General features: G+C 40.2%; 1 protein-coding gene and 1 long non-coding RNA gene across 8 annotated transcripts in view; both read left to right on the forward strand.

Moving 5' to 3' along the window:
* The window catches only part of kcnc2 (potassium voltage-gated channel, Shaw-related subfamily, member 2), a 65,889-nt gene extending 46,217 nt beyond the window's left edge, over nucleotides 1-19,672 (forward strand). The window contains exons 2-5 of one of the 7 annotated variants that reach the window (XR_008948189.1): nucleotides 8,260-9,193; nucleotides 11,087-11,248; nucleotides 14,263-15,140; nucleotides 17,084-19,343. Coding sequence is in view for 6 of the 7 variants with exons in the window: in XM_057021979.1 (XP_056877959.1) it covers nucleotides 8,260-9,193; nucleotides 11,087-11,248; nucleotides 14,263-14,399 (1,233 nt within the window). In the remaining variant the exon portion in view is untranslated. Of the gene's footprint in view, nucleotides 1-8,259; nucleotides 9,194-11,086; nucleotides 11,249-14,262; nucleotides 19,344-19,420 lie in introns of those variants that run through there. The other 6 variants (XM_057021982.1, XM_057021980.1, XM_057021984.1 and 3 more) reach the window with 6 other exon arrangements.
* A 34-nt stretch (nucleotides 19,673-19,706) lies between these two features.
* LOC130519453 (uncharacterized) lies at nucleotides 19,707-22,065 on the forward strand. The gene is made up of 2 exons (XR_008948321.1): nucleotides 19,707-21,837; nucleotides 21,912-22,065. It is a non-coding gene; the product is annotated as an uncharacterized LOC130519453 (long non-coding RNA).
* The last annotated feature ends 5,383 nt before the right edge of the window (nucleotides 22,066-27,448 follow it).

Below are 27,448 nucleotides of genomic sequence, written 5' to 3' on the forward strand. Positions count from 1 at the left end.
TTACTCAGAATATTTCATCCTGAAAACCTGTAGGATATCTGCTTTACAGTAGCTGAGCAACAAATGAGATATTTGGGTTCTGTTCTCTCGTTGGAGGTCTTTGTGGTATTCTGTTTTATTCTCAAACAAGGATTCACACCTGAATATAAGGGAGTGTTTAGGAAGCAGGTGGCACAGTGGACGACTGCCCACTTTAAATTGCCCAGAGGTCTGAGTGGTGCCGTTGCCACTGACTGGTGACCCTAAAAAAGATATCATTTCATTTCAGCTGATGTGTTTTTGCTGTCACAGCACAGGTTTGTAAGAGATCTCAAAAGCACACATGGTGTCTGGTTTGCATTGTTGGATCGCGATACCTCCTGTATGTAGCTGCCGATCCGCGTGTTCGTTGAATGAAGACTTCGAGAAGTAAAGTATCAATTTCAAAATGTATTTAACAATAGAATCAATTCCAGATACAAATATTACAGAGCTCCGGGCCAGTTCATAACCCTAGCAACAACAGAGTTAATCGTCAGGGCATGAAGTCTGACAACCTAACTATCCCTTGGCCCAGTCCTTTATAGTCACACACATGCAAATTCACAATGTCCATGCAATCCCCCGCTGAGATGTCCCCGTCCTCTTCCTCCAGTCCCTTTGGTGTTGGTAGAGTTCTTCTCTTCCATTGTTTTCCCAGGTGGCCAGATCCCATTCTTCATGCAAATGTGATCATCATCAACCCCCTGATGTCCTGTTTACCATGAGTGTTTGACACCCCCTGCCTGACTGGCTCCTGAGATAACAGTAGATCAAACAACAATCCTGCAAATGTCTCTGTTCTTAATTACATTTAGTCTACCTTGCCTAACTTCTAAGGGAAGACAGGAACATATGGTGAAACACATAACAACAAGATAAAGACAATTCTCAACAATCCCCCTTTTGGCCTAGCCTAAGCTAGGCCAATACAAACAATTCATTGACAACTCCTCTTGATGTAATGAAGAATAATAGACGTTTAATCATGGTGCCATCGTCTTTAGATGTTCCTCGATCCGTCCAAGCGTTCTCTGTGAATTACCTGCTGGGGTACATTGATTCCAATAATACCAGTGTTAGGGTTAATGTGTTAGGGTGTTAGTATGTTAGGGTTAACAAGTAATGTTCGCTCTGCAACTTCAAAGTGGCCCGTCCACCTGTGCTCTGACCACTTTGCTTGATGACTCTCAGAAGAACCCACTCAGCTGTGTGTGAAATTCCTGGATCCTTACTGACTGGTTACAGAGGTTGCCTGTTGGGAGAGAACTTAGAGATTCGTTTTTAGTTGAACAAAATAAAATCTACATTTCATAAAAGTGCTGGGCTGGCCTATGGATTGTAAATCTCTATTCTTAAAATGAGTTCCGTTGTCAAATCTAATTTGTTTGGGAAACCATGTGCCGGATTAATCAAAAATTTAATAACGCTTTTTGCCTCTTCTACTTTTACGGGAACCGCCTCAGGCCAGCCAGTGTATGCATCCACTGCGACCAAGAGGTATCGGAACCTATTGACCCTATCTAACATATCAGTGAAATCTATAATTTTCTTGCCCATTGGGGCAACTGGAAACTTTATTCTCTGCATCATTCGTGTTTCCCGCAGTGTGTCAGGCCGTGGGCCTCTTCCAGAACGGCATCTAACAGACCGGGCGGGAGAACAGGTCTGCCGTCTGGGCCCGCCAAATTCCTTCAACTTTCACAGCCCCCCTTTTCCTTCCAAACTGTTTTTTCATGTGGAGAAGCTTCTTCTTGATCACAACCTATTCTTTCCCTGTCGTATCTTGGAAGAATTTCCTGAACCGTTTTCTCTGCCATCAACAAACTGAAACTTTGTTTATAACCTGCTGCCTTCCTTGCTGCCTGATCTGCCGCCTCATTACCTTTTCCCTCTAAAGAGTTCTCCTTGCCGTGACCTTTGCATTTTACGACTGTGACCTCCGCTGGTTCCACGAGTGCCTGTGTCAGTTGCCTCATCTCTACTTTATAGGTGAGCCTGATGCTGTGTTAACCCTGCCATATTTATCCCTTCATGTGTGTGTGTTATGTGTGGTGCAGTTAAAATCTTGTCCATCCTGGTCTGTCTAAGTGAGGTCATGGTGAATGCTGCTGAGCTGACCAGTGATACCACGCTATGTGTTGTAAGTACCGTCAGAGCGTGACCCATCACTAAATGTGCTGTTTCTTGTAAAAAATTGCTACCCCTGCCACATGCCTTACACATGGTGGCTGCCTGTTTTCAATGGGGTCCAGTATTATACTTGCATCCATTTATACTTTCCTGTCACCCCCTTTTTTCTGAAAGAGAACACCATTTACTGTATGTTCTCCTTCAGAAACATCCAAAAAAAAGTATCTTTATAATCTGGAACTGCCAAATGTGCAGCTGTGCTGAATGCCTGTTTAAGTACAATGAATGCTTTCTCTCCCTCAGTTGTCCATGTTAACCGGGCCGTCAAATCACGCATTCCCTGTTCATTCACCATTGTACGTAGGGGCGTAGACTTTTCTGAAAATGCAGGAATAAAATGTCTATTATAGCTTGCGAGACCCAGAAATGACAACATTTCCTTTACAGTCTCTTATACCAATCATTCTGTTCAGCAGTAAAGTCAACCTGCGCAGCCACACCTTCAGGCCCAACACACAAACACGGTGATGTAATCATCCAAAAATTTCCTTCTAACTTTTCTCTAAACGCATCCTGATAGACCTCATTATTCCCACGGTCGTAAAATAGGGTGACATGATAGGGATCAACTGGCGGGGCAAAAGGACTTAGCATCGACAACCAGGTGAGGTCTCTGGCTCAAGTTCTTCCCCATAAATGTCGGCCCACACCCCCTGTTCTGTAGAGGGTGTCGGACTCATCAGCATTTGTCCCTTCACACCTTGGTGTGAAATACAGCAGTTCAGTTTCCGTCCATTAGGAAATTGCACCACAAGACCTTTGTCTCCACACAGAATTGCTGCTCCTGTCCTCACAAGGAGATCTCGTCCCACAGGTTGATATGGCAATGCGGTGAAATCAAAAAGGGTGCAACACAGTCTGTTCGGCAAAAGAGTCACTAATGGCACAGAAAACGGCAGTCTCTCTCGGTCTCCCTGAGAACCCCACAAGCTCGATGGTGTCAGATGAGATCAGCTCCGGTGATAAATTCCATGAGATGGTGGAACACTGCCTGGTACCTCCGGGTAGTTGTGATATGGACAGTCCCTTTGCCAATGACCATACCCTTTGCAGGCATGACACTGATCTCGGCCTAAGTACCCGCCTATCAAGCCGTATCCCTGCCCGCCGTGTCTCCCACACATGCCTCCCCTTGGACTGGCCCAATACGGGTTTATCGGAGCAAAATCTTGTTGCGGACATAACTGATCTGGCTGCACCTGCCGAGGAAACTGCTGAACCATCTGTTTCTCTTCCTTTTGTTTATCATTAAGCTTTTTCAGTGCTTCATCTAACTGTATTTTTAGGAGCTGTTCCTGCGCTGTCATCACCCCCTCTTTCTTTCCCTGTTGTTTAGCTTTATATATGTTAATGTGGTGAGAGAAATGTCTCTCCCAGACTTCCGCTGTGCTACCTGGGAGGTCAGGATTTCCTTCCATAGCTTCTTTTACTGATTGTGGAAGTCCTAAAGTTATGGCCTGACGGAATAAAGTGGTGTGCAAATTATCTGAGCCCGGATGGCACCTTGTGGCACACATCCATTCCTCTAAAGTCTCCTAATGCCAGCTGCATGCACAATGCTCTGTGTTAAACTAAAAAGGCTGGACATCCACTTGCCGCCTCCCTCTGCGGGTGGGGGCATCTTATCCACTAAACAATTGATGTCTGTAATTGCAAATGGAACATATACCGGTTCCTGTCCTCCTCTTTTCTGTATCAGAGGGGCCTGGAACTGAAACGGGCCCCTTACTCCGCGTGTGTATTCGTATTTGACCCGCCTCCTGTCAATGGTTCACCTCTATACTCACACTCACTCTCTTCTTTATCACTGCCATAAATCAATTTTACCTTCTCCTCCCTGCAGTCAGCCCTGGCAAATCCTCCTGAGGGATCAACTCTTTTTACTTGTTTTATTTGATTGCTAGAAGTTTTAAAAATATCTAATGTAGATTTCTGACTATCCTGTTTTTTAAATTTAGTTTGTTGCGAGGTTTTAGGGCGAACCACCTGAGCTTCCTCTCTAAATTCATTTTTTCCTAACTTATCTCCATCTCTTCCTGTCCCTGTTTAATCCTGCTGACCTGTCTCCAAAGTTCCCACACTGTTTCACGTAACTCCTGCAGTTCTTCATCTCTGTCCACACCTAACTGACCACTGTTATTAGTCAAAACTGGCAATTGATATGGGGGTGGGGAAGTAGTAGTAGGTAATGATGGGTAAAGAGTGGTGTTAAGTGTCAATGTCTGATTTAAATCTTCTAATGGAGGCTTCTCGACATTAGGCACTCGTGTGACCCTCCCAGATCTGAAATAGTGCACCGCTGCGCATGCCACAGCCACAACATGTATCCTTCGACGCCTATCTTCTAACTCCTTACCCTGTTTTTTCCATGATTTTCCTGCTATAAACCCTAATTTTGGATTATCCAAATGATCTTGTAATCTAGTGTGAATTTCTGACTCCCACTTACACAATGCTTCAGCTAAATTAACCTTCACCTCTGGAGGGGGAAGTATCTTTTGCTTCTGAGCTTCCTTCCACAACTTTTTTATTGCATCCAATTCTCTTTCCCTGTCCTCTTCTTTCATGCCACTCACCACCTGATCAAGAGTCCACTTCCACTGTTCTTCCACAGACCGGGATAGGGAGAACATTCTCCCTGATCCCTACACGCTTTTCCACAATCCAGTTCCATCTTTAACTATGCTCCCAAGTGAGATTGAATGTGAATGACTCCAACGGTCAACTCAATGCCTCAGTGAAACAAGCTTCTAGATCAAACGTCTTTGATCCGGTTCCACTCTGGGGGTTAATTCCCAAGGACAAAGAGCCTTTTAATTCACGTTCACTCTGGCACTTTTCCACCCCACACAAAAACACAAATCTCGGGCGTCGGGAGTGTCCGTCCCGTCGACCGCGCTCCGAGTCCCAACCCAAATCTTTATGATATACAGTGCACTGCATACAGCAATACAGCACTGTACTAGCTCCGGTTTACTCTCTACCGTTACAGCACTGTACTAGTTACGGTTTACTCTAACCGTCTATTCCCTGTTTTTTCAACAGTACTTCCCTGTTTTCAACAGTACTTCCCTGTGTATTTCAACAGTACTTCCCTGTATATTTCAACAGTACTTCCCTGTGTTTTACAACAACAGTACTTCCCTTGTTTTTTCAACAGTACTTCCCTGTATATTTCAACAGTACTTCCCTGTATATTTCAACAGTACTTCCCTGTATATTTCAACAGTACTTCCCTGTGTTTTACAACAACAGTACTTCCCTGTTTTTTCAAACAGTACTTCCCTGTGTATTTCAACAGTACTTCCCTGTATATTTCAACAGTACTTCCCTGTGTTTTTCAACAACAGTACTTCCCTGTTTTTTCAACGTAGTACTCCCTGTATATTTCAACAGTACTTCCGTATATTTCAACAGTACTTCCCTGTTATTTCAACAGTACTTCCCTGTGTTTTTACACAACAGTACTTCCCTGTTTTTTCAAACAGTACTTCCCTGTGTATTTCAACAGTACTTCCCTGTTTTTTCAAACAGTACTTCCGGACTCTAACCGTAATTCCTGCAGTCAATATTTTTATATTTGTATCTGGAATTTATAACTAGGACACTTCAATTGACAGTGACGACAATTTTTGGAAATAGCCAATCTGCAGAGCTTGATTAAACAGGTGTCTGCTTACCTTTTTATTAGGGATCCCTTGTCGTCAGTTGTCCTCCGAAGTGACCGTTGTTGAATTCCTTGCCTCAGATAACTTCTCTCTTCATCACGTCGGGGTCACCAAATTGTTGGATCGCGATACCTCCTGTATGTAGCTGCCGATCCGCGTGTTCGTTGAATGAAGACTTCGAGAAGTAAAGTATCAATTTCAAAATGTATTTAACAATAGAATCAATTCCAGATACAAATATTACAGAGCTCCGGGCCAGTTCATAACCCTAGCAACAACAGAGTTAATCGTCAGGGCATGAAGTCTGACAACCTAACTATCCCTTGGCCCAGTCCTTTATAGTCACACACATGCAAATTCACAATGTCCATGCAATCCCCCGCTGAGATGTCCCCGTCCTCTTCCTCCAGTCCCTTTGGTGTTGGTAGAGTTCTTCTCTTCCATTGTTTTCCCAGGTGGCCAGATCCCATTCTTCATGCAAATGTGATCATCATCAACCCCCTGATGTCCTGTTTACAATGAGTGTTTGACACCCCCTGCCTGACTGGCTCCTGAGATAACAGTAGATCAAACAACAATCCTGCAAATGTCTCTGTTCTTAATTACATTTAGTCTACCTTGCCTAACTTCTAAGGGAAGACAGGAACATATGGTGAAACACATAACAACAAGATAAAGACAATTCTCAACAGCATCCACCTTCAACAGATCTGTCTCCTGAGGAAGACAAGGACTCAGTCGAGCAGAGATGTGCAGTGAGAAGATTGCGTTAATGCCAACATGGAGGCCACACCCTGACTACTTTGCAAAATGACTCAAAGAGATGGAGAAAAATAGGGAAAATAGAAATTAAGAAAGATTTAGGTGTAATCTGACAGCACCTACTTGAATGATTTAAATCCAATTTAGTGAAAAACAGACTTTTAAAACAACAAAGACGGCTAAAACATGAAAAAACAAGTTTTAATGAACAATTTTCAGAACAAGGCAGACCCGAACAGGAATGATGTCATTTCAGTTTGTGCAAGTAATGCAATCCAAAAACAAGACAGGATGTGACAGAATGTCTTCCAAACTCGGTAGGCAGAGTCCACAGATGGAAGGAAAGTGGGAGCAAGATGAAAATGGAGCACACTAGAGTACGCCACATGTATGGAAAATTGTATTTTTCTATCTCGGTAAATCTTCTCTGTCTTGCTCTCCATATGAAAAAGAAAGAATTTTATGGGTGGAGCCAGAACGCAAACTCTGAATCTGACAGTCCCAAAAGCAGATGGCATAGAAAATAACAAGTAATGTGTTTATTTAAAACTGTTTTTACACAGTTGGGTACAATAAGCATTAATATGAGTAAGTATTACAATGAGTATTAGTATGTTTTCAAATGTTTTCAATTTATCAATCAAAGTTATACATGTGTCCTGTATGTTTTTTTTAATAACTTTTGTGTTTTGGTTTCATATCTCTTGGTTCTGTACAGAATCCCCATTTTACAAGTCATTTTAATTTCACTGTATGGACAAAGCAAGAAAGAAGAGGGTAAGAAAAAAGAGTTTTAATTGCAAAGAAATTGAGAATATCAGGTATAAATCCAAATCTCTTAATTTGCAAACGTAAAATAAATAGTGAAAATATATAGTAATATAATACATCTGTTGTCGCTATAAATTTTTGTCTTCCTAGTGCTCTTTTACCCTTTCAGATCAAATCAAATCAATCTTTATTTATATAGCGTCGTTACAATCAAAATTGTTTCTAGGTGCTTTAATCCCAAGAATCCCAGGGCCTGACACTTTAGCAAATTGGATATTGCGCGACCTCACTGCTTCTTTTCCCTGTTGCCTCACATAAAACTGGGAAGCGCATGGGCTCCTAATAAAGTACACCTTTTTATGCATTCCTGTATATTGGCAATACACCTGGAGTTACCTCCTAGCACCCAAGGGCATCTCCTGATTTAAGAGCGTATCCAAGATAAAGCAAAGAATTGTTTGATTCTGCTTTAGGTCTCTGTTAGTCTTGGTTGCTTTTCAGTGTATTAGCTGAAACCATGTAAATGTTGTGCATGTATAAATCTACCTAAAATATTTTGTTTTTATGCTTTATCCATCTGCTTTGGTTAATGTGGAATTAAATCATAACCGTACTTTTGCCCAACTCCACAAAGAAGAGGATGGATGGACATACCTCTACAGGGGAAGAGGAAGTGTGTATTTACTTACTGTTGTGAATAGGTGCATCTCTCCTTACAGCCCCGATTTTTACAGATGAATATGCAAAAATGAAAATTCAATGAAGTGCATGTAGGTAAAAGTATCAGGATTGTCTTATTCCAACTGTCTCAACTGTCCTTTTTCTGCTTTGTCTTTCTTTCTTTTAGTTTATCGCCTTTGCATCTCTGTTCTTCATTCTGGTTTCCATCACCACCTTCTGCTTGGAGACTCATGAGGCTTTTAACACCATCATCAACAAGACGGACCTGTTGCGAAATGGCAGTGCACCAGACTCTGGCCCACAGTATGAGATTGAAACAGACCCTGCACTTACCTATGTGGAAGGTGTTTGCGTGTTTTGGTTCACAATTGAGTTCCTTGTGCGTGTGACCTTTTGCCCAGTCAAATTTGAATTTTTTAAGAGTGTTCTTAATATCATTGACTTTGTGGCTATCTTGCCCTTCTACCTGGAGGTAGGGCTAAGTGGACTTTCTTCAAAGGCTGCTAAGGATGTGCTGGGATTCCTCAGGGTGGTGCGATTTGTTCGTATCCTGCGCATCTTCAAATTAACTCGTCATTTTGTGGGGCTAAGGGTACTCGGCCATACATTGCGGGCCAGCACTAATGAATTCCTGCTGCTAATTATCTTCCTTGCTCTGGGAGTTTTAATTTTTGCGACCATGATCTACTATGCTGAAAGAATTGGTGCCAAGCCAAATGATCCCACGGCTAGCATTCACACCAAGTTCAAAAACATTCCTATTGGATTTTGGTGGGCTGTGGTAACCATGACAACACTGGGATATGGTGACATGTATCCACAGACCTGGTCAGGCATGGTCGTGGGTGCACTCTGTGCTTTGGCTGGCGTGCTAACGATAGCCATGCCTGTTCCTGTCATTGTCAATAACTTTGGTATGTACTACTCACTGGCCATGGCCAAACAGAAATTGCCCAAAAAGAGGAAAAAACACATCCCTCAGGTTGCGCAGGGGGCATCCCCCACCTATTGCAAGGCTGATCTCAACACCACCTGCAACAGCACCCAAGGACACCTGTGCCACGTCAAAGGGACCAGGGTATTAGAACGCAACCGCTCAGGTAAGACATTGGGTTATGGAGCAAAACAAGTTCAAATGTTAATTCTAGGCTGCACTTGATATTGAAACTCAGTAGATATAATCCCAAACAGTAGGTGCAGGCAAGAATTTTTGTGGGAAGTTAGAAATGATTTAATTATTTAATAATTTATTTGGGACTCCATGGAGGGTCTGTACATGATTCTAATGAATGAAATACTCAAATAAATATGCACATATTGAGTTCTAATGCTTTAAGCAGCTTCACCAAAATATCATTGAATGCTAAGACACAATACCCTGGGGGGCACTATTTCAGTACCGTCGTGCAATGAAATTTCGTGATGTTGGGGTGAAACAATATAATACAGTAATCAATTTAAAAGATGCTTGTAGTAGTTGATCTTTAAACATGAGCTCTTTGTTCAGTTCAGATATCCTTTGTTGTTCATTTATCACTTACTTCAGTGTCATGAGGGATGCTGGCGCACCAGTCATGTAGTAGGAAGCCATCCACACGTCTGCCTTCCACAATTTTCTCAAATGATTTCATAAACAGCAAGTTCAAAGCTACTGGAATTTTACAGGAGTTCGGGAACAAAATTTGAGTTCTTACAGATTCGACTGACTATGTTTGGATGGACGAAGAAAAAATGAAACTCTACCAACAGTTTAGAACATTTCTTGAGAATCCAGTCTCCAACCCTGTCAGGACCAGGACTTTATCTTTATTTTACATGGTAGAGGAGTTCTTTTTAACATTTGCCCTTTTTACTTATCTGACAGAACATAGAATCTACTTCCACTGTACCATAGCAAAAGTCAAGACATTTAGCAAGTTATGTTGGGGCAAGTGATATACTGATAGACTGTAGAAAGAATACACTGGCAAATGTTCACAAACTACAGCTGTGTCTCGCCAGTACCAGTCCCACATTGATAAACTAGTTACATCACATAACAAATAGAAGTGGGGACAGAAATAAAAGTCTAAAACTGTGGTTAACCCCTCACACTTTCCCTGTTAAGTGTGTGCTAGTCCAAACGCAGTACCCACACTAAAAAACCATGACAGGTATGGCTCTTATTGTTAAAACGAAAGAAACACAGGCAATGCTGGAGGAGTCTAGAGGAATGTTTAGAAAGGTCGAAGAGAGCAAGGGAACAGACGAGTGAAGGCTGAGCATGGCAAGCAGGGCTGGAGAGAAAAAAAGAGGTGAATAGTCGAGAAACAGGAATTCAAAAAACCTTCAAAGGTTTTTCGAAGCTGTTGGACTGGCACAGAATAGTTACCACAGACGAAACAATGACAAACAATGGAGTATGTGACAGTAAAGCGGAATTTACTACTGCAGGATCTTGATGAACTAATGAGTTGGAGCTGTATGAGTAGAACATGTGAGCCTCAGTGGCAGAGTGGTTGGAGAATTAAGTCAGTCATGCCCAGCCTGCACAGACAACAAAAACCAACACGGAGCACGAAAGGCAAAGAAACACTAAGAAAAAAACAAAGTAATAGCAAAATCTAGCACATCCTAGCATTAAAAAATTTTATCTGAATTTTTAGAAAAATGGCATGGTTTTTTAATCCATTTCATGAAGAAATTTGTTGCTTCCATTCGACAAATGAATCTATTGTGTGAAATGTGCTGTGTCATTTATACTATAACTTTATACTATATACTATAATATATAAAGCGAATCACCACAGTGTTTATTGTAGGAGTTTCAAGAGAAGTTGGCCAGATAATCACAGGACTTATACTGACATAAGTTTGAGAACTCAAACAAATATAGTCAGTTGATGCCACAAATGGCCAATTAAAAAAATCTATTGCATGCCAGCAGCCAGACTTCAGTATTGGAAACCAGTACTCATCAAGTAAGCTGTGGAAAATTCAATTTCAAATATCAGCAGATTGCAGTGGAGGGAGTGACCTGACCATGTCTCCAGAGGAGAGGACCCCCATCCGAAGGTCCAGCACGCGTGAGCAGGACTGCCGGAGTGGCGGAACATGTTTTCTGCTTGCTGCTAGTGATTACACCTGCCCAGCAGATGGAGGGCTACGAAAAACAGGTACCTCCACATGCACAATCCCCTGCTTGTCAGTTCAATTTAATTACAGGGTTGAACATGTTAAATATTGGATGCACATATTGTTCAGTGTCACCATGGTGTATGTTTAAAAAATTCATCCTGTGACCACTACATGTCATTCCTATTCTAAATAATCCAGGCAGCTCTTCTCACACTAGCTGCTCCATTGTAAAAACAAACACAAAATGTATGAGAGCACTCACAGCTGATCCGTAGCCGTAGTAATGGGGACACTAACGTCCTTGGAGGTGGGAAGGCTGTTTTAATCCACTCAGGTAAAGTAACTTGTGGCTTTCGGTGACAGCAAATGTGTCCATGCATTTAACTCAGAACCCTGGCTTCCGTCACAATTTATTGAGGATTTCTTGTTGCCGTAAAACACTTGAATAAATTTCTAAGCCGGGTTATTTTTTGTTTGTCAGGTTCATCAATAGCTCTGATAAAAGTTGATGTGGATTTTAATGATTTGCTATATAGAGTCTGCTTAGAAATTCTAATATATATCGATTTATATATTTTTAAAAATCTATATTATTTCTCTCTTTATTTTTGTCCTATTTCAGACAGTGTTGATTAACACATTTTAATTGACAAATGTAATTCAGGAAACCTGCTTTTACCAAGCAAGCACTAAAAAATAGATTGCGGTTTGTCTTTCTACTTCGGCAAAATCCACAATTGTACTGAGCTTCCAAAGTTAAAATGAAAGGTGTATAGCTTTAAATTGCTGTCAATCAAAAAGGGATTCAGCCACTCGACTGATCCTACAATTAGCGTGCAGAATCCCAGCGTCCAGGCCAGCCAATGCCAAGCCCAGAGACACTGAGCATCCAGGGTGGGGTGAAATCATAGCATTTTTCCAATGACAGTTAAGATTTAACATATCGGATTAAGCTGATTCGGAAAGAACTTGTCTTCGAGTTGAATTTGTAGTAACACATTTGGAGTTAATCAAATATTAACAGTACATATATGACCAACTCATTTTTGACATTTTAGGGGAAGCTGAGCTTCCCTTGCAGTTTCAGAGAAGTCACCTCTGCAAGTTAGTCTGTCATGTGATGCATTTACAAGCATGAGCTATTTGATGTATATGAGAAGTTGACTGCATTTCCAGTCTTCAAACTTTACTCTCCGCTCTGTGTATTTAACAAAACGAAGTCAAGTGTCCAGTCAATGCTATCTACTACCAGGAAACTCTAGTTTGTCGATACACATTATGTTTGGTGTACGCATAGGGGAAATGACCTAAGGTGGTAATCTGAGCGTGACTAGTTGTTTTTGTTAGCCCTGAGATGAGAAGAAAGCTGGACTCATCATGTTGATTACTGAGCTGCAATGCTTTCATGGTCACTGAAATGGTTTAGCAGGCGAGGCGTGTTTGTTCTTACATAGATGTCTGAGCAGCTGTGCCGTCATCTCTGCTGCTATGGTTATGCTACCCTGACAACTGAACAAAAAATATCCCCTCCCTGTTACCTGTGGTCTGCCCGTGAATAGGTTCTGAAACAGAGCACTGGTTTATTTGCCACCTATCCATGTCCTCTGCGGAATGGTGCCAAATGCAGTATGGCACTGAAGCTAATTTTCCATTAGCCAATTCTCATTTATGTCCACTTCAGCTGATCGGCATGCTTCATCAATGACCTGACTGCTTTGCGCTTTCTTGTTTATCTTACACCAAGGGATGCACATTTAAGGGTGCGCATTATTACATTTGTTAAAGGGTGAAGTTGCACGAGTCCTAGAAACACTAATGGCCAAATCATTATAGCCATAATGCAGAACCCAGATGTCCCGAATTTACTACTTTTTCATCATTATTGTTCATTATTGTGTCCAAGTGTGAATTATCAGATATAAGCAGTGAAAATATTAACATTAAGACATGTTAGAAATAAATACATAAATATTGCAATTTCTTCTTTTATATATGATTTATGCAATTATTTCCAGTTTGTTCATATCAAATGGAGTCAATTCAATTAAGCTTTATTTATATAGGGTCTATTGCAATCGAAATTGTCTCTAGGCAATGTTGGGTGTCAGATGATCATGCTTCTGCACCTGGGCCTATAGCGCCAAAGCTAAGATGGTAGCCTTTGATTTCAGAGCAAGCTGGATTTGTCATTTAGACCTTAACCCTTTTACTTGTCATTCATATGCATTTCTATTTGTTATAACAGCGATGTTTTGAAGTACAAGTCATAGATAAACTTGGCTTAATAGAATTTACCTGGACTTTTGTTCTGAGCACAAGCCTCTTGTCTACATAATACTAACATAAGACCAAGATAGATAACTAATTGAGATGCTAATAACTTTACTATTGATTATTATCAACAGCTGGAACAAACAATTAGGGTATGAGTTCTATGAGTTCATCAAAAGTTCTGTTAAAACCTTTAAAGCTCAATATAAAATTTGAATATCACCTGCAGTATTGAAGCGTCACATTAATGACTCTAAATGAATTCAATGAATTTGTGCTTCCTCATTTTTTCCATGCTGTCAATGGTGACTCTATCCGTGCTGGTGTTATATTGAGCAACAGTTTTCATTAATGGGTTCTGCAAGAAAATGGTATTTATCTCTGATTTAGTTAGAATGACCAACCAATTCAACAAAGCAAGTTCAGTTTCTCTCTTTTCTGACTTTAGTTCATTAGTTATTATTGTGTTAGTGAAGACATGTTATATTACATGTTGAATTTTGAATATGAAACAATCTCTACTACACAGGTTCTACACACTTATTTAGTCCAAACCCCAAACAACATGCCGATCGGCTTCAAAGTCATTGTGAGAAAATATGATGTGCATGCACTCACACTATGTTGCTCTGTCTCACTCCTATCTCCTGTTGTCTTGGTTGACTGGGCTGGCTTGGACTTGGATCGTTGCCTGCCTGCCTCTCTGTGTTCATGTCCTGCTCCTGCACCACCACCACCACTACCACCACCACCTCTTTGTTGCTCCACCACTCATCTGAAGGCTATGAGAAATCACGGAGCTTAAACAACATAGCGGGCATGGCCGGTAACACCCTAAGGGTGTCTCCTGTGACCTCACCCTACGGATCACCTTGCCCGCTGCGGCGTTCTCGCTCCCCTATTCCCTCCATCTTGTGAGATGTCCAACTTTGAGCCACTTCCTAACAAACCATCCCCATTTTGTACTCCTGTATATGTGAACTTGACACGTGAAAGAGTACTTACCTTTGTAGCTTTTGCAAATTAATCAACTTGAACAATGTTGAAAAAGCTATTTGCTGTGCTGTTCCCTCATCTCACTTTTTTTTTCTTATTTTGACATTGTAAGATTTGCAATGAATAAAAGAAATAAAATGTAGAAAGTGGTTTTAGAAGTAGCAGCCATAGTATTTGAAGAAGGATATGTTAGTGATACAGGACAGTAGATGTTGCTATATTAAGATACTTTGAAAAAGGCATGATTCCAAAAAAAGGACTGTGTCACTTTTATTTTACTTCATGAGGTTTTTGGATTTATATCTTGCTAGTTTTTGCTTTGGGGGGTTTGAAGCATTTTTTTGTAATTATTATTACATTATTACACTAAGAATTAGGGCTACACTTGCATTGGGTCTCATCTTTGCATCGGCTTCACGCGCTATACTCAAAATATAGAATACCAAGTGGGTGTCTCTCTGCATCCATGTGCCTTTTACCTGAGGCTCTAATATTTATTGATTTATTTTGCTTTTTGTGGATGGTGCAAACAAAGCTGTTGACATGTTTCTGGTTGTCTGCTCACAGATATCTGCAAAGAGGTTCTCTTTACTGATTTCACACAAGCAGAGAACAGCATTCTATCCTAATGGCTTTGGGAAATGGCACCACCATGGTAGAAAGGTAAATTTTTGGATGGGTGAGGGTCAGATTAAAATGCATAACCCTCTTGCAGTCATCGACATAAATAAGAGATGTGATGGTAGGTGTGTTTTGCTCAAGTTCAGAGTCAGCCGTTCAGTCTGAGGATACCATAAAATCAGTTATGTCTATGTATTTTAGAGTGCTCTCACACCTGATATGGACCCCTTGAAAAGTTTGTTGGATTCAAATTGGGATCTCAGTGTGTATCATTCATGATTCGGTCTGTTTTCTGTGTGAAAGCTTCTCCTTCTTTTGTGAGCTATGACACAAGTTCACATACCCAATACCCTGAACTTGTTTTTCTTTTTACAGCTTATTGATAAGATTGTTTTCACAATAATGTGGCGAGAAAAGGACACAAATTCTGAACATTTGGAAATTGGATTTGGGCCAATTGATTTGAAATCTGATGGAGCTGATTTTTTTAAAAAGCGTGGCCTCATTCTAAACAGCAATGCCACTGTGATGGTCTCTTCAACACAATTATGTGCAAGCAGAAATCCTTCGTGAAGAAGTGCAGTAGCAGATCTGGGGGGAAAAATCAGATTCTGGCCACTTGACCTACAGTCTGAACATAAAACTAGAGAAATGGGTAAAACAAGAACATTTATATTTCTTTTTACATCAAAACTAATAAAAGTAGCTCAACGTGTGAAATGCTTATCAGATTGTGTAAATAAACCAGCCTTTTTAATGAATTCAACATAGTCGAACCCTTTCAAATTCTCCTATCATTGAGGTAAAATTCAACTGGTTAAAATAAAAATAATATCATGACGAGGTAAAGCAAGGATCAACATGAAAAATAGCTTATATGGACAGAGATCACCTGCTGGAGCACATTCGATGAGGTGAACGGTTCATATTTTACGATGCTAAATAGCAGGAAATGGTGAATAATTGAGTTGAGTGTTTATAAAAGGGAATTGTAACTTCAAATAATAATTGCTGATTTGATGCAATGTAGAGAATCTGAGAAAATGCTGATACCTACAGTAATGCTGTTCCTTACTTCTTGTGCAAGTAGCTAAAAGCTAATAAGTTAAAGCTGAATGGCCAGATAAAGATGGTTTAATATTTTAGCAGGTGATTAAGTCATGACCATGACTTGAGCTTGTGGTATCCTAGTACATAAATACGCAAAGGAATTCTCTCTCCCTCCCTTTTTCATGAAACAAATAAAGTTAATTGGCTAATTCAAGTGCAGGCAATGTGAATGTCTGTAAAAACAGAAACTTGGACCTAATTTATCACGTTCATCTTTTCATCACATGAAGAAGTTCCACAAATGGTTGATAGCTAATGTATTGTTATTCATTTGTTTGGCACAGTGGCTTTAAGTATAATTATGAAATCAGCCATACATTTGGATTTAATTTGTTTATTTTGTGCAACTTATTCACTACCATTCCCCCACAAAACATGAGTATTGAAACCCTATATTAACAGTCATGTCAGATGTCATAGAACATAGTTTGTCACTCATTCCCACGTTTAATGACTGACACCTATTAGTTTAAGGCACATTACAGCTTTGGCGGTGGCAGACATAAACACAGAAAGCCGTTCTTCACACTGTACTGTATTATACTGTACTGCATTCTACTGTACTTTACATCACGCCCATCTTAGGAGCAAATAGTTGCCAAGCAACTGGCTCAGCGAGATACATTTTTGACCAAAAAATAAAGAAGGTGAGAATTAAAAGAGGCTCTCATAAACATTGTCTAGATAAAGTTATAAGGTCTTCCCCGATCCTCCCCTGCACTATACAGTGGACTCTAGTACAGTATAGAGTGAAATGTCTGTTTTTACTATGTTGTTAATTGTCTGCATAAGTTAAAAATATTCATAGTAAAATCATGATCAACAGACAGATTATGCCTTTTTGATGTTTAGGGATTTGTTCATATTTTATCTAGACCATTCATTTCCCTTTTGAGTGACGGCGGGATGAAGTAAGAGAACCTGACGCTGTACAAGGACCCCTTTTGGAACCATCAAGCCACGCCCACAGGACTAAATATTGTAGGCTCCCGCTTGTCCAGTGGCTCAACAAGCTGGAGAAGGACATTCATTATAACCAAATCCTGTTTTGGAACTACATAATGAACAAAAACCCAGAACTAACTGGTTCTTAATAGGCTGTCTATATACAACTGCTTATGTACATAAGAAAACAACAAGGCACATCTGGGCTGAGCAGCTCTGTCCACACATCTGTCTTTTTGATGAGACGTCAGGTAAAGCAGTGGTTGGTTGTGCTGTGACACTCAATCACTTCCTTTGCTTTGGCAATCCACCCACTCACCCACGCAATAACTGTATTAAGATGTATCAGTTGAGGCACTTTGTGTTTAATAAACTGTATTCATATACGAAATTCAACAAACATGATATATACAGTAGTAGAGAGAGAAAAATTTGCTGTTGAATAAATGTGAGATTATGGTCTTCTCTGCTTTTGTTTCCCTTGGTAATTTTCCATATAGGTTAATTGCTCTGCAGTGTGTTATAATGTGTGTAAGTGTGCTTGGGTATGGTAAATCTCCAGGGCAGGATCTGCAGTTTGAATGGCGAAGTTTAGCAGATACCAATGAACAGAATTAATGCTTTCACTCTTCCACTCTTAGTTTTAAGCAAAAGAAAAAAAAAAGTCGTGTAGTCACCTTTGAAGCTCCTTTTTCCCTCCCAAGGTGCCGAGCATTAAACCATGCAACTTCACTGTATAAGCTGCTGCAGATCTCACAAAACCAAAACTGTCTTGCTTGTCATGACTCCTGGTTGCTAAAAAAATAGAACACTTGATTCTTCCAAATGTTTCTTTTTCTATCTTGGTCAGTTTGAGCAAAAGTGTAGCAGAATCTCCAAATAGGAGCTTCTACATGGGCTGCATCTCACAGTAGCATTCCCAGATAATTCAAAATAATTCAATCAGACTGGCAATAATCGCTCAAAACCAGAAAGCAACGACCCACACTGTGATTTAAGCAGCCTGTTAGAAGATGATGGCAACAGAGGGTCCCTTCAGGAATTTGTTGTGTTGCAGTCATCGTATTTAATGAAATGCCACAGAAACATGCATCATGCTGTTTCTGTAGCCTTTCATGATTTTTCTGCAAATTTAATAGTATTTATAATTCTCTAGGGAAACTATGTAAGCAAACCCTTCCTTGGGCACAATTACCAACATCTATCTCTCAGAAACAGCGATGACAAAATTTGATTGTGATGGAACACACATATTGTCAAAACACACTTTTCAATCGAGACAGTCCAGATCAATCACTGTGCCATTATCAATAGCACAATCATTAAACATCTACAATGTCAATGTTTACTGCATGTCCAGTGTGCTCTAATTTCACCATTAAAACAAAATTGCTTTAGCTCTTATTGTAAATTCAGGATCCATTTATTTTTGCATATTTTTGTTTTATATCAAACTAAAATTAATCTTGGAATCTTTGAACATTCCCTATTTTTAAAAAATGTTGATCTTTTATTTATTAATAAATATTCCAACAATTTCCACCTGTCTAAAAGCATTTAAACAAAACAGTTATATATTGGTCAACCCCCCCACCCTGAAAAAAATCTTTTCAAATTACAATAGACTGCGAAATCCTGGAGGGACCAGAACAGTAAAGAACAACAGGTGGCGCTACTTTTTGTGTTGTTTCTGGTTGTGATCTGCAGTGTATTAGCAAACTGTGAAGCATAACCCTGTCCTCCCACAATCCCCCACTGTAGTACTGATGCTGCTTTAGTCTTTGATAAAAGAAAAGGGTACCATTATTTGTGTATCTTTACGATGTTATCAAAAAAATGATTTTTTTTTTTTTTTGAAGCCAGAATGTATTTTTGTGTCTTACTAATGAGTGCATTGGTCTTAACTATAAACGTAATGGTAGTCTGATGTTGTGCTTCCCCATTTGTCTTCTAACTGTCTGGCTTTTGAACCGAAGCCATGCTTTGTATGTTCTAACTGTGAGGAAAACTCTGATTTAAAGTCTGTATTTGTGAAGCCTTATCTTAACATTTTAAAGTGCATGCTGAAAAACCCAAAATTATGTCATATGTAAAAAAATAAATACGACATAATATATATCATGTTTAAAATGTGTATAGAGTAAAGGTAAATACAGTGTGACAAATTCACATAAACTATTTATCTTTTAACGGATTCTTTCTTTCATTGTCTCAACTCTTTTCTTCCTAATGACTTTTTGGGTTTAAATAAACATTGTGCCTTACAGAATGTGGGGTGTGACGGCAACAGTGGTCCCAGTAGTGATTGGGCAGTAACTATGGCTCCAGCAAATACCAAGAACAACATCAGAGATCTCTGTCCAGAAGAGCGCAGTCCTAGGAACAGCTAAGACCCTGCATAGAACCCTCAGACTCCCAGGACTCTGGTAGAGGACCCGAGTCTATAGGAGGCACTGCCCACACAAATTCTGCTCTTTAGCACCAATTATAGTGTTGATGAAATGTTACTTTAATAAGGTTTTCACCACACACACACAACACACACCTATTAAAGTAACATTTCATCAACAATATAATCGGTGCTAAAGAGCAGAATTTGTCATCTAGACTGATTCTATATATTTTGATTTAAATGTTTTAGCTTTAAACATTTAAAGATATCAACATGCAGGTGAACATTAACATTTCTGTCTTTTCAGATTGTTTAAGTTAGATATTTCTTTATGTCATCTTGCATAGATCACCTCACAAACTGCATATGTAACCTTTTCCAAAAATTGCCAAGTTAAGTAAGGATTGGCATCCAAAACACTTTTTTCCCCAACATCGCATCATAGAATTCAATACTTCAATTGTCATTGGGGCTTGGGTCAGGCATGTGATGGGTGATAGGATTCTGCAGCAATCTTAGTCCATTTGAAGATAATTGATGTGTGGGAAGGTTAGTCATATTTATACATATAACTCCTGTTATATCCTAGGCACCATCAGAGATTAGTCTGGAGGGTAGATAGTAGTCAGTCAGAGGGCACCTGGTATTGAGAGTCAGTGTGGGTTCCAGTAGTTCTGGATTTCCTCAATGTATCATTGACATGGTGAATTATCACATTTGTGGACCTTGCACAAACTCCAACCTGCCAAAACATCAAATCCATGGGTATAACAGTCTGGGTACATATTGTGTAGCTGAAGAGAAGGGACTTTACTTTTGCATCAGCTGCCAAAAACATGTGTGGCACCCACTTTGAAGTAGAGGATCATCACACCAGCAACATGGTGGAATTCAGCAAGGGATGCTGAAGCAAGACCCAGGTGCAACTCACACCTGGCCTTTTCCTTCGGTCAACATCTCAGCTCAATGCAAACGCCATAGTTATAATGTAAGTCTTGTATTATGACATAATGATGAAGTTGTTTTATGATAGGCAATATGTGTAGGTTGTTGTCGGGCAGTGCATGTGAGACAAGCTCATGGGTTGGTTGATCTTTAATTGATATTATACTCGTGTCTGTATAAGATGGCCAGTACCAGAATTTTATTGCCAGATAAATTATAGTAATCTGTGGGATATTGAACACAGTAATGCAATCTGTAATCACAGGCTATCCGTATCTAACATGTATAATGTCAGTCTCTCACCAAGAAATGTGCCCAATCATTGTCCTTTCACCACATCTCTCTCCCCTGGCCATTAATTATCCCTTGGACGTTCGTAGGTGTAATTGTACACATTTAGAGTTTCTTCCATGTTCCTATAGGTCAACCACTCTCCTTCTGTCTACATCACTTCCAGTTCAGCTGGTTTTCAGATGAAGAAATAAACTCTTTCTCACAAAAAAGACTACTGTATAATCCTCAATGGACTGTGTGAGCCACTTTCATGACATACTTCTGATTTCACCACTGGCTAAGGAGAGTCCGATTTCCAGACTTTTCTCTGTGTACAGATAATATTGGACTCTCGGGTCCACAATCTCTTCTTTAATCTCAGTCAGGCAGTAATCAAGTTTGGTACTCTAAATTAATGGCCCGATTTGTTCCATTCAAAATGCATATGGCCCAACACTTGCAGCTAAAACCTGTGTACTCTTCGCAATAGTGTGAATTTGATCCTGTTTGAAATGTCAGCTGCAAACTTTTGAATTAAAGTGAACTCCATCATACATAACTTGTGAAGCCACTGCACTCCATGTTAATTGGTGGGAGCTCAGTTTGTTGTTGAATCATTTTTACCAATAGTTACTTGTGAGTTGGCAATCATTTTAAGAAAAACTTGGAATATCTCTTTAAGTCTTTTCTTCCCAAAAATATTGCCAATGAAGAAAGGGTCAGATAAAAGGTAATATTAGAACTCCTTATTTATAATGTAACATCAGTGCAAAATTCGCCACACCTGACTATAATATAATGTGCAAGAACAGGACAGGGGTGCCCACTATCTCTGTTTAGTATTTACCTGTGAAGCACAAGCAAATGCTATAAAATGGGAGTGTTGGGGTCCAGGGTTCCGGGTCGTGTGTTGTTGTGGTCCTGTTTGTTTCTTCCTGCAGGGGGCGTGGAGGAGCTGATAATTTGCCACACCTGGCGCTGCAGGCAGGCGCACCTGCCGGCCAGCTACATCAGGCCACCTATTTAAGGATGGAGCGCCTGTCTACCAGCGTCAGAGTATTGGTGTTTTCAATGGTAAAGCTGACTCCTGTTTCCTCAGCATTGGTTGTTTGCAACTTGTTGATCACACTTCTCACTGTTTGTTTGAGGTCTCCACGCTGCCCTGCTGGAGTGGAGCAGGACCTGACTCCCTTGTTGGCTCTGCTCTGGAGCTCTCTGTGCGCCCCGGAATACTGGACAAGTGCTTCCCTGCAGTCCAGGAGGACTGCCAAGTTGATCTGTTAATAAAGACTTGCTTTTGGACTTTTTCCCACTGCGTTTTTGCCTGCTTTCGGGTCCTGGAAAAAACCCTAAAACAGCTAAATAGTGGAAATTTGTCATTAACTATGCACCAATTTAGCTTCTATTTTCTTAAATTATTGATTGTTTTCATCTTGCTGTTACATACTATGCCACTCTGGAACCATTAGTGTCCCCTCCCATGCTGCGACAGAACTGTCTGCCCCAACTATTGCCTCCTCACTGCTGTTGTAAGCTCACTGAGCATATAAAAAAGGTTACATACATACAAAATGTACATCTCTTAAACTATAGAAAGTCAGGGGGCATATATTAAAGGTGAAACATACACATACAGAGAGACAGTAACACGCTCTCATTGAATGGCATGCCAGCGCAATGATAACTCACAGTTTATGAGTTGCACGGTCCAAGGTGAGGCCCAGCTTGCTACTGTCGCACCGCGTGTCTCTTTCCCATATTAGAATGGGAAATGCAAATATTCATTACTTAATTCTTAATTCTTAATACTGCCATTCAAAATAATCAAAATTCTGTAAGTTAAATAGATTGTCATAGTTCCAACCATTGGGTTATTATAGCCATATAATTTGTTTACATATCCTCTCATCATTGACGTCAGTCTAATCACATCTGTGGTACAGTGAATGGCTCATTAACCATTAACGTTCTTTTGATCAATTTAAGTGATTTGTATAGAAGTGCTGAACTTTGAGGATGCATGGATTAATTAAACCTACGTAGGGCTCTCCCCTCTCCTGGTCATGTGGGACCCCTCACCTACTTTGGTAACTCTAGATAACCTTGAGACAATGTCTGATTTTGGTGAAAAATACAGGACTAACTTCCAAGCACCACTAGATGTGAAATTCTAGAACTGGCACAAGAATGATGAAGGTGAAATCATTTGCCAGGAATGTTTTCAATAATCGAGAACAAAAGTTCTCAATTTGACCAATAAATGATGTCAAGTGGCGCTCAGGCCATGCTATTGACTATGGGAGTTTGAAGGGTGGCACAGTGGTGAAAAGTGTCACTTCACATCAAAAATTGTTGTGTTATGGGAGGGGATGGGACAGGTCCCTATCAGTTCAATAAGAGATGCATCTTTGTTCCATAATTGATATTATGATGATACGGTGCCGTTTTGACTGCGTCTAATAACTTTGCCTTTCTGGAATGAGCTTCTTATTGCCCAATGAGACACCATTAAGTAGCTATTTCACTATTGCTACAGTGTGGATCTTTTGACCAATAGAGAATGCTGTCAGTTGTCATGTTCCTGTGTTTTTGATGATGTGTGTTTCTCCTGGGGGCGTTCTGGCTGCTTCCTCAACTATGGTTGATCAGTATGATGGGAAGTCTTTTTAAGCAGCCAACACCAGCCAATTAATGCTAGATTGTTTTGTCCCTGTTGTTGGTAACTGAGCACTCTCTTCAGACTCTGTAACACTGCTGTTCTGATTTGAATTAATTCTCGTGATTTTTCTCTTTTTCTGGGGTTTGCATGTCACCCCCCGTTAAAAAGCAATATTCAGGGTTGGTTTCCCACACAGTTCACTACGTTATGTTTGAAGGAATTAGTCACGAAGGAATCACAGAGGTTAAACTCCCTGGGTCAGGAGACAACCACAAAGGAACAAGAGGCTTTTCAGTTTTTTATCCACCAGGTATTTCCAGAGGCTGAAATAAGAAACATAGTGGTTTTATTAAACTCATATCTGCTTGATAGATTGACTAGCAGTGACAGGAAAAGTTATCTGAAAGCATAGCTATGTTTAGTCACATGTATTTCAATATAAAAGATACAGTTCATAATATTTAGGGTTTTCTTTTTCTAAAATAAGGTAGTAATGTTGTAAATGAGTTATTGAGAGGATTAAGATTAAGATTAAGATGTACTTTATTCATCCCCGTAGGGAAATTGAATTGTAGTAGCAGCCTATACAAAGTATAGAAACAGAATAAATAAATACAAATAAGATTAGAACGTTATAAGCATATATACAGCATATATTATAATCATATATATAATATATACACAATATAATATATACATATTATAAGCATTATAAGCATATATACATAAATATAGAATAAAATAGAAATAAAATTACAACATAAACATTAAAGCAATTATTGTTATTGAATGGTTTGAACCTGAGCTGGTGCATAAGTCCGGTCAAGAGAGCTCAGCTCTGACAGAGAGGGATGAATTATACAGTTTGATGGCGGACGGCAGGAAGGACTTCCAGTACCGTTCCTCAGAGCAGCGAGGCTGCAGGAGTCTGTTGCTGAAGTTGCTTCTCAGTTTGTTCACTGTGTTATGGAGGGGGTGGGAGGGATTGTCCGTGATTGTCAGCAGTTTCAACACCATCCTGTCCCTCACCACCTCGTCTAAGTTTGCAAGTCTACAGCCAACAACAGACCCTGCCTTTTTAATGAGTTTGTTGAGTCTGTTGGCATCCTTTGCTTTAATGCCTGCTCCCCAGCACACTACAGCAAAGAAGATGGTGCTAGCCATGACAGACTGATAGAACATGTGGAGCATCCTGCTGCAAACACTGAAGGACCTGAGTCTCCTGAGGAAGTAGTCTGCTCATGGCCTTCTTGACCACTCCAGTTTATTGTCCAGCTGAACACCCAGGAACCTGTAAGATGAGACTATTTCCACATCTTTCCCACTAATGCAGACTGGGGAGGGTGGGGACTTGCTTTTACTGAAAAAAAAAAGGATAGAGAAATTGAAACAAGAAAAGCCATGTAAATTTTTCTCATGAGGGGCTTGATTTGCAGATCTGCTATGCAGGTGGCCCAACCAATCTCAGCCCACCCAGTGTTCAACTCAAAGTGATGCCCTTGAGCTGCGGCCATGACAGGTGTATCTTCTGGGGTAGGGGAGTGCCTATGGAGGCGCATGCCCCACGTCCCCTACAGTGTCTCCACATTTAAGTGTTATGCCTATTCTAATCAAGCCAAATACCACAAAACAAAAAGATTTTGTTCCAATCCTTCATTCTTTATTTTGCAAATTAAAGGAAGACAGTGAAAAATGTACCTTTATATAAACATTCACACCACCCTAAAACACTACAACACTTGAAAGCCGTAACAACTATGGAATCATTTTCTGTTTAACAAAAAAAACAAACAGTGGGTTAATTGTTAATTTGTTTTGTGTAGGTTTTTTTAATGTTTGCAAATACAAAACACAATCCACAAAATGATGTATGTAAAACAAATGAGAAATGTAAAACAAAAATCCAAAGTAGGAAAAAATCTGTGAAAAAGTACAAAACAAACGGCGGAATATCGGCACCAAAGGTTCGGCTTCCACACCATGATGTAGTGAATGGTTGTTAGTGCTGAAAAATAAATTTTTAAATTGTTAACCCAACTCCAGAAATGAACAGGATGTAGTTATTTATCATATGCTCAAAGGCAACATAATTACACATATAGGTTGTAAAGTCATTCTGGAACCAGAGAAAAGCTTATGTGATAACTTCTGATAGAGATTGGATGCTTCTGGCCATACCACTTCAGCTAAGCTAATTAGCAGCAGACAACTGTCTAAAATCAAAGGAGGAGACAAAGACATGTATCATGCCATTAAATTACATCAGACTAAGGACAAAGAAAGATTACTAATACAGCTCCAGGCTCAGATAATGTATCATCACCTCAGTCCTCTTCCACTACCTGTGTTCTATGTTCATTCCTCAACTCACCTTCAGCAATCAACAGGGCTCGCCACTCTGTATCTCTGACACAGCCTAACTATCTTTACTCCTGTTGCCTTGGAAACAGCTGCAGAAGTGGCAGAAAGGTGTAAACAGCTAGAGCCAGAGTATTTGTCAGGAGCCCAAACCTCTCTACTTCCCCTGCTGGGGAGGAGACAGAAGGTCAGCTGCCTCAAGCCAAAAATGCCAAAGATGTTTAAACTTAGCTTTCACTCAGTGACACACAAATGCAAATTTCACCAATATGCAGAAGACCACTTTTCACACATACTGCACCTATGATTTGTTAAAATCTACAACAAAATTATTTAATAGCACAAATATCCTAGTTGTATCCAACAATACTAGAGGGTGAACTGGTAGAGTCCTACAAGTCGATGTAATGTTGAATAATGAAAAACCTCATATATTTAAATGAAATCAGGCTTTACAGTTTAGCTGTACATGCATCAGTAGGAAAAATGAAAGTGCAATTCTCAAGGTTTGAAAGAAATAAGAGAACATAGTTTAGAGTGCAAATACCTCTGCATGCACACACATACACGTGGACTTGCTGACACATGTAGCAGCAAAGTATTCAGTTAAGCAGCATAGTTAGGAGGAAACTGTTTTAAATGTCTCTGATAGTGAAAGTGACAAATAAAGACAAATGATGACAAATTGAATCTGTGGTAAATTTCTTCTGGTGGAAGTTCAGAGGTGTTGATGAGGAATCAAATCAAACTTTATTTATATAGCGTCTTATACAATCAAAATTGTTTCAAGGCGCTTTCCAGAATCCCAGGGCCTGACCCCAGACAAGCAACAGTGGCAAGGAAAAACTCTCCTTTAAGAGAGGGGAGGGGAGAGGAGGGGAGGGGAGAGGAGAGGAGAGGAGAGGAGAGGAGAGAGAGGAAGAGAGGAGAGAGAGAGAGGAGAGGAGAGAGAGGAGGAAAACCACGACCCAGTGGGGTGACAGAGGCCTGTCAGGTGATCATGTTTCTGGACCCTGGCAGCCTTGGCCTATCACAGCAAAGCTAAGATGTTAACCTAATAATTAGACGACCCCCGAAGTATGATAGTTTGTCTCTCTATGATAATAACTGGAACTGCAGAATTAGTAGTAACAATAAGCTTTTTCAAAGAGGTAGGTTTTAAGTCTTAAAAGTAGCGATGGAGTCAGCCTCCCGTACCTGGACAGGGAGCTGGTTCCATAGCAGGGGGGCCTAGTAGCTAAATGCTCGGCCCCCCATTCTACTCCTATAGACTCTGGGAACCACAAGTAGAACAGCATTCTGAGAGCGGAGCGGTCTATTGGGCTGGTAAGGTGTCACTAGCTCCTCCAGGTAGGATGGAGCTAGGCCTCTGAGGACCTTGTAGGTCAAAAGAAGGGTTTTAAAAATTATTCTAAATTTAACAGGCAGCCAATGAAGCGACGCCAGTAGAGGAGTAATGTGATCTCTTTTGTCAGTACCTGTCAGGACTCTGGCTGCAGCATTTTGGATCACCTGGAGGCTTCTTAAAGAGTTGTTTTGACACCCTGATATAAAGAATTACAATAGTCTAGCCTGGAAGTAACAAATGCATGGACTAACTTTTCAGCATCATGCCACGTCAGTAGTTTCTCAGGTGAAAAAAGGCACTTCTAGAGACTAATTTAATGT

The sequence above is a fragment of the Takifugu flavidus genome, chromosome 22 (assembly GCF_003711565.1).
Source record: "Takifugu flavidus isolate HTHZ2018 chromosome 22, ASM371156v2, whole genome shotgun sequence".
Classification (NCBI taxonomy): Eukaryota; Metazoa; Chordata; class Actinopteri; order Tetraodontiformes; family Tetraodontidae; genus Takifugu; species Takifugu flavidus.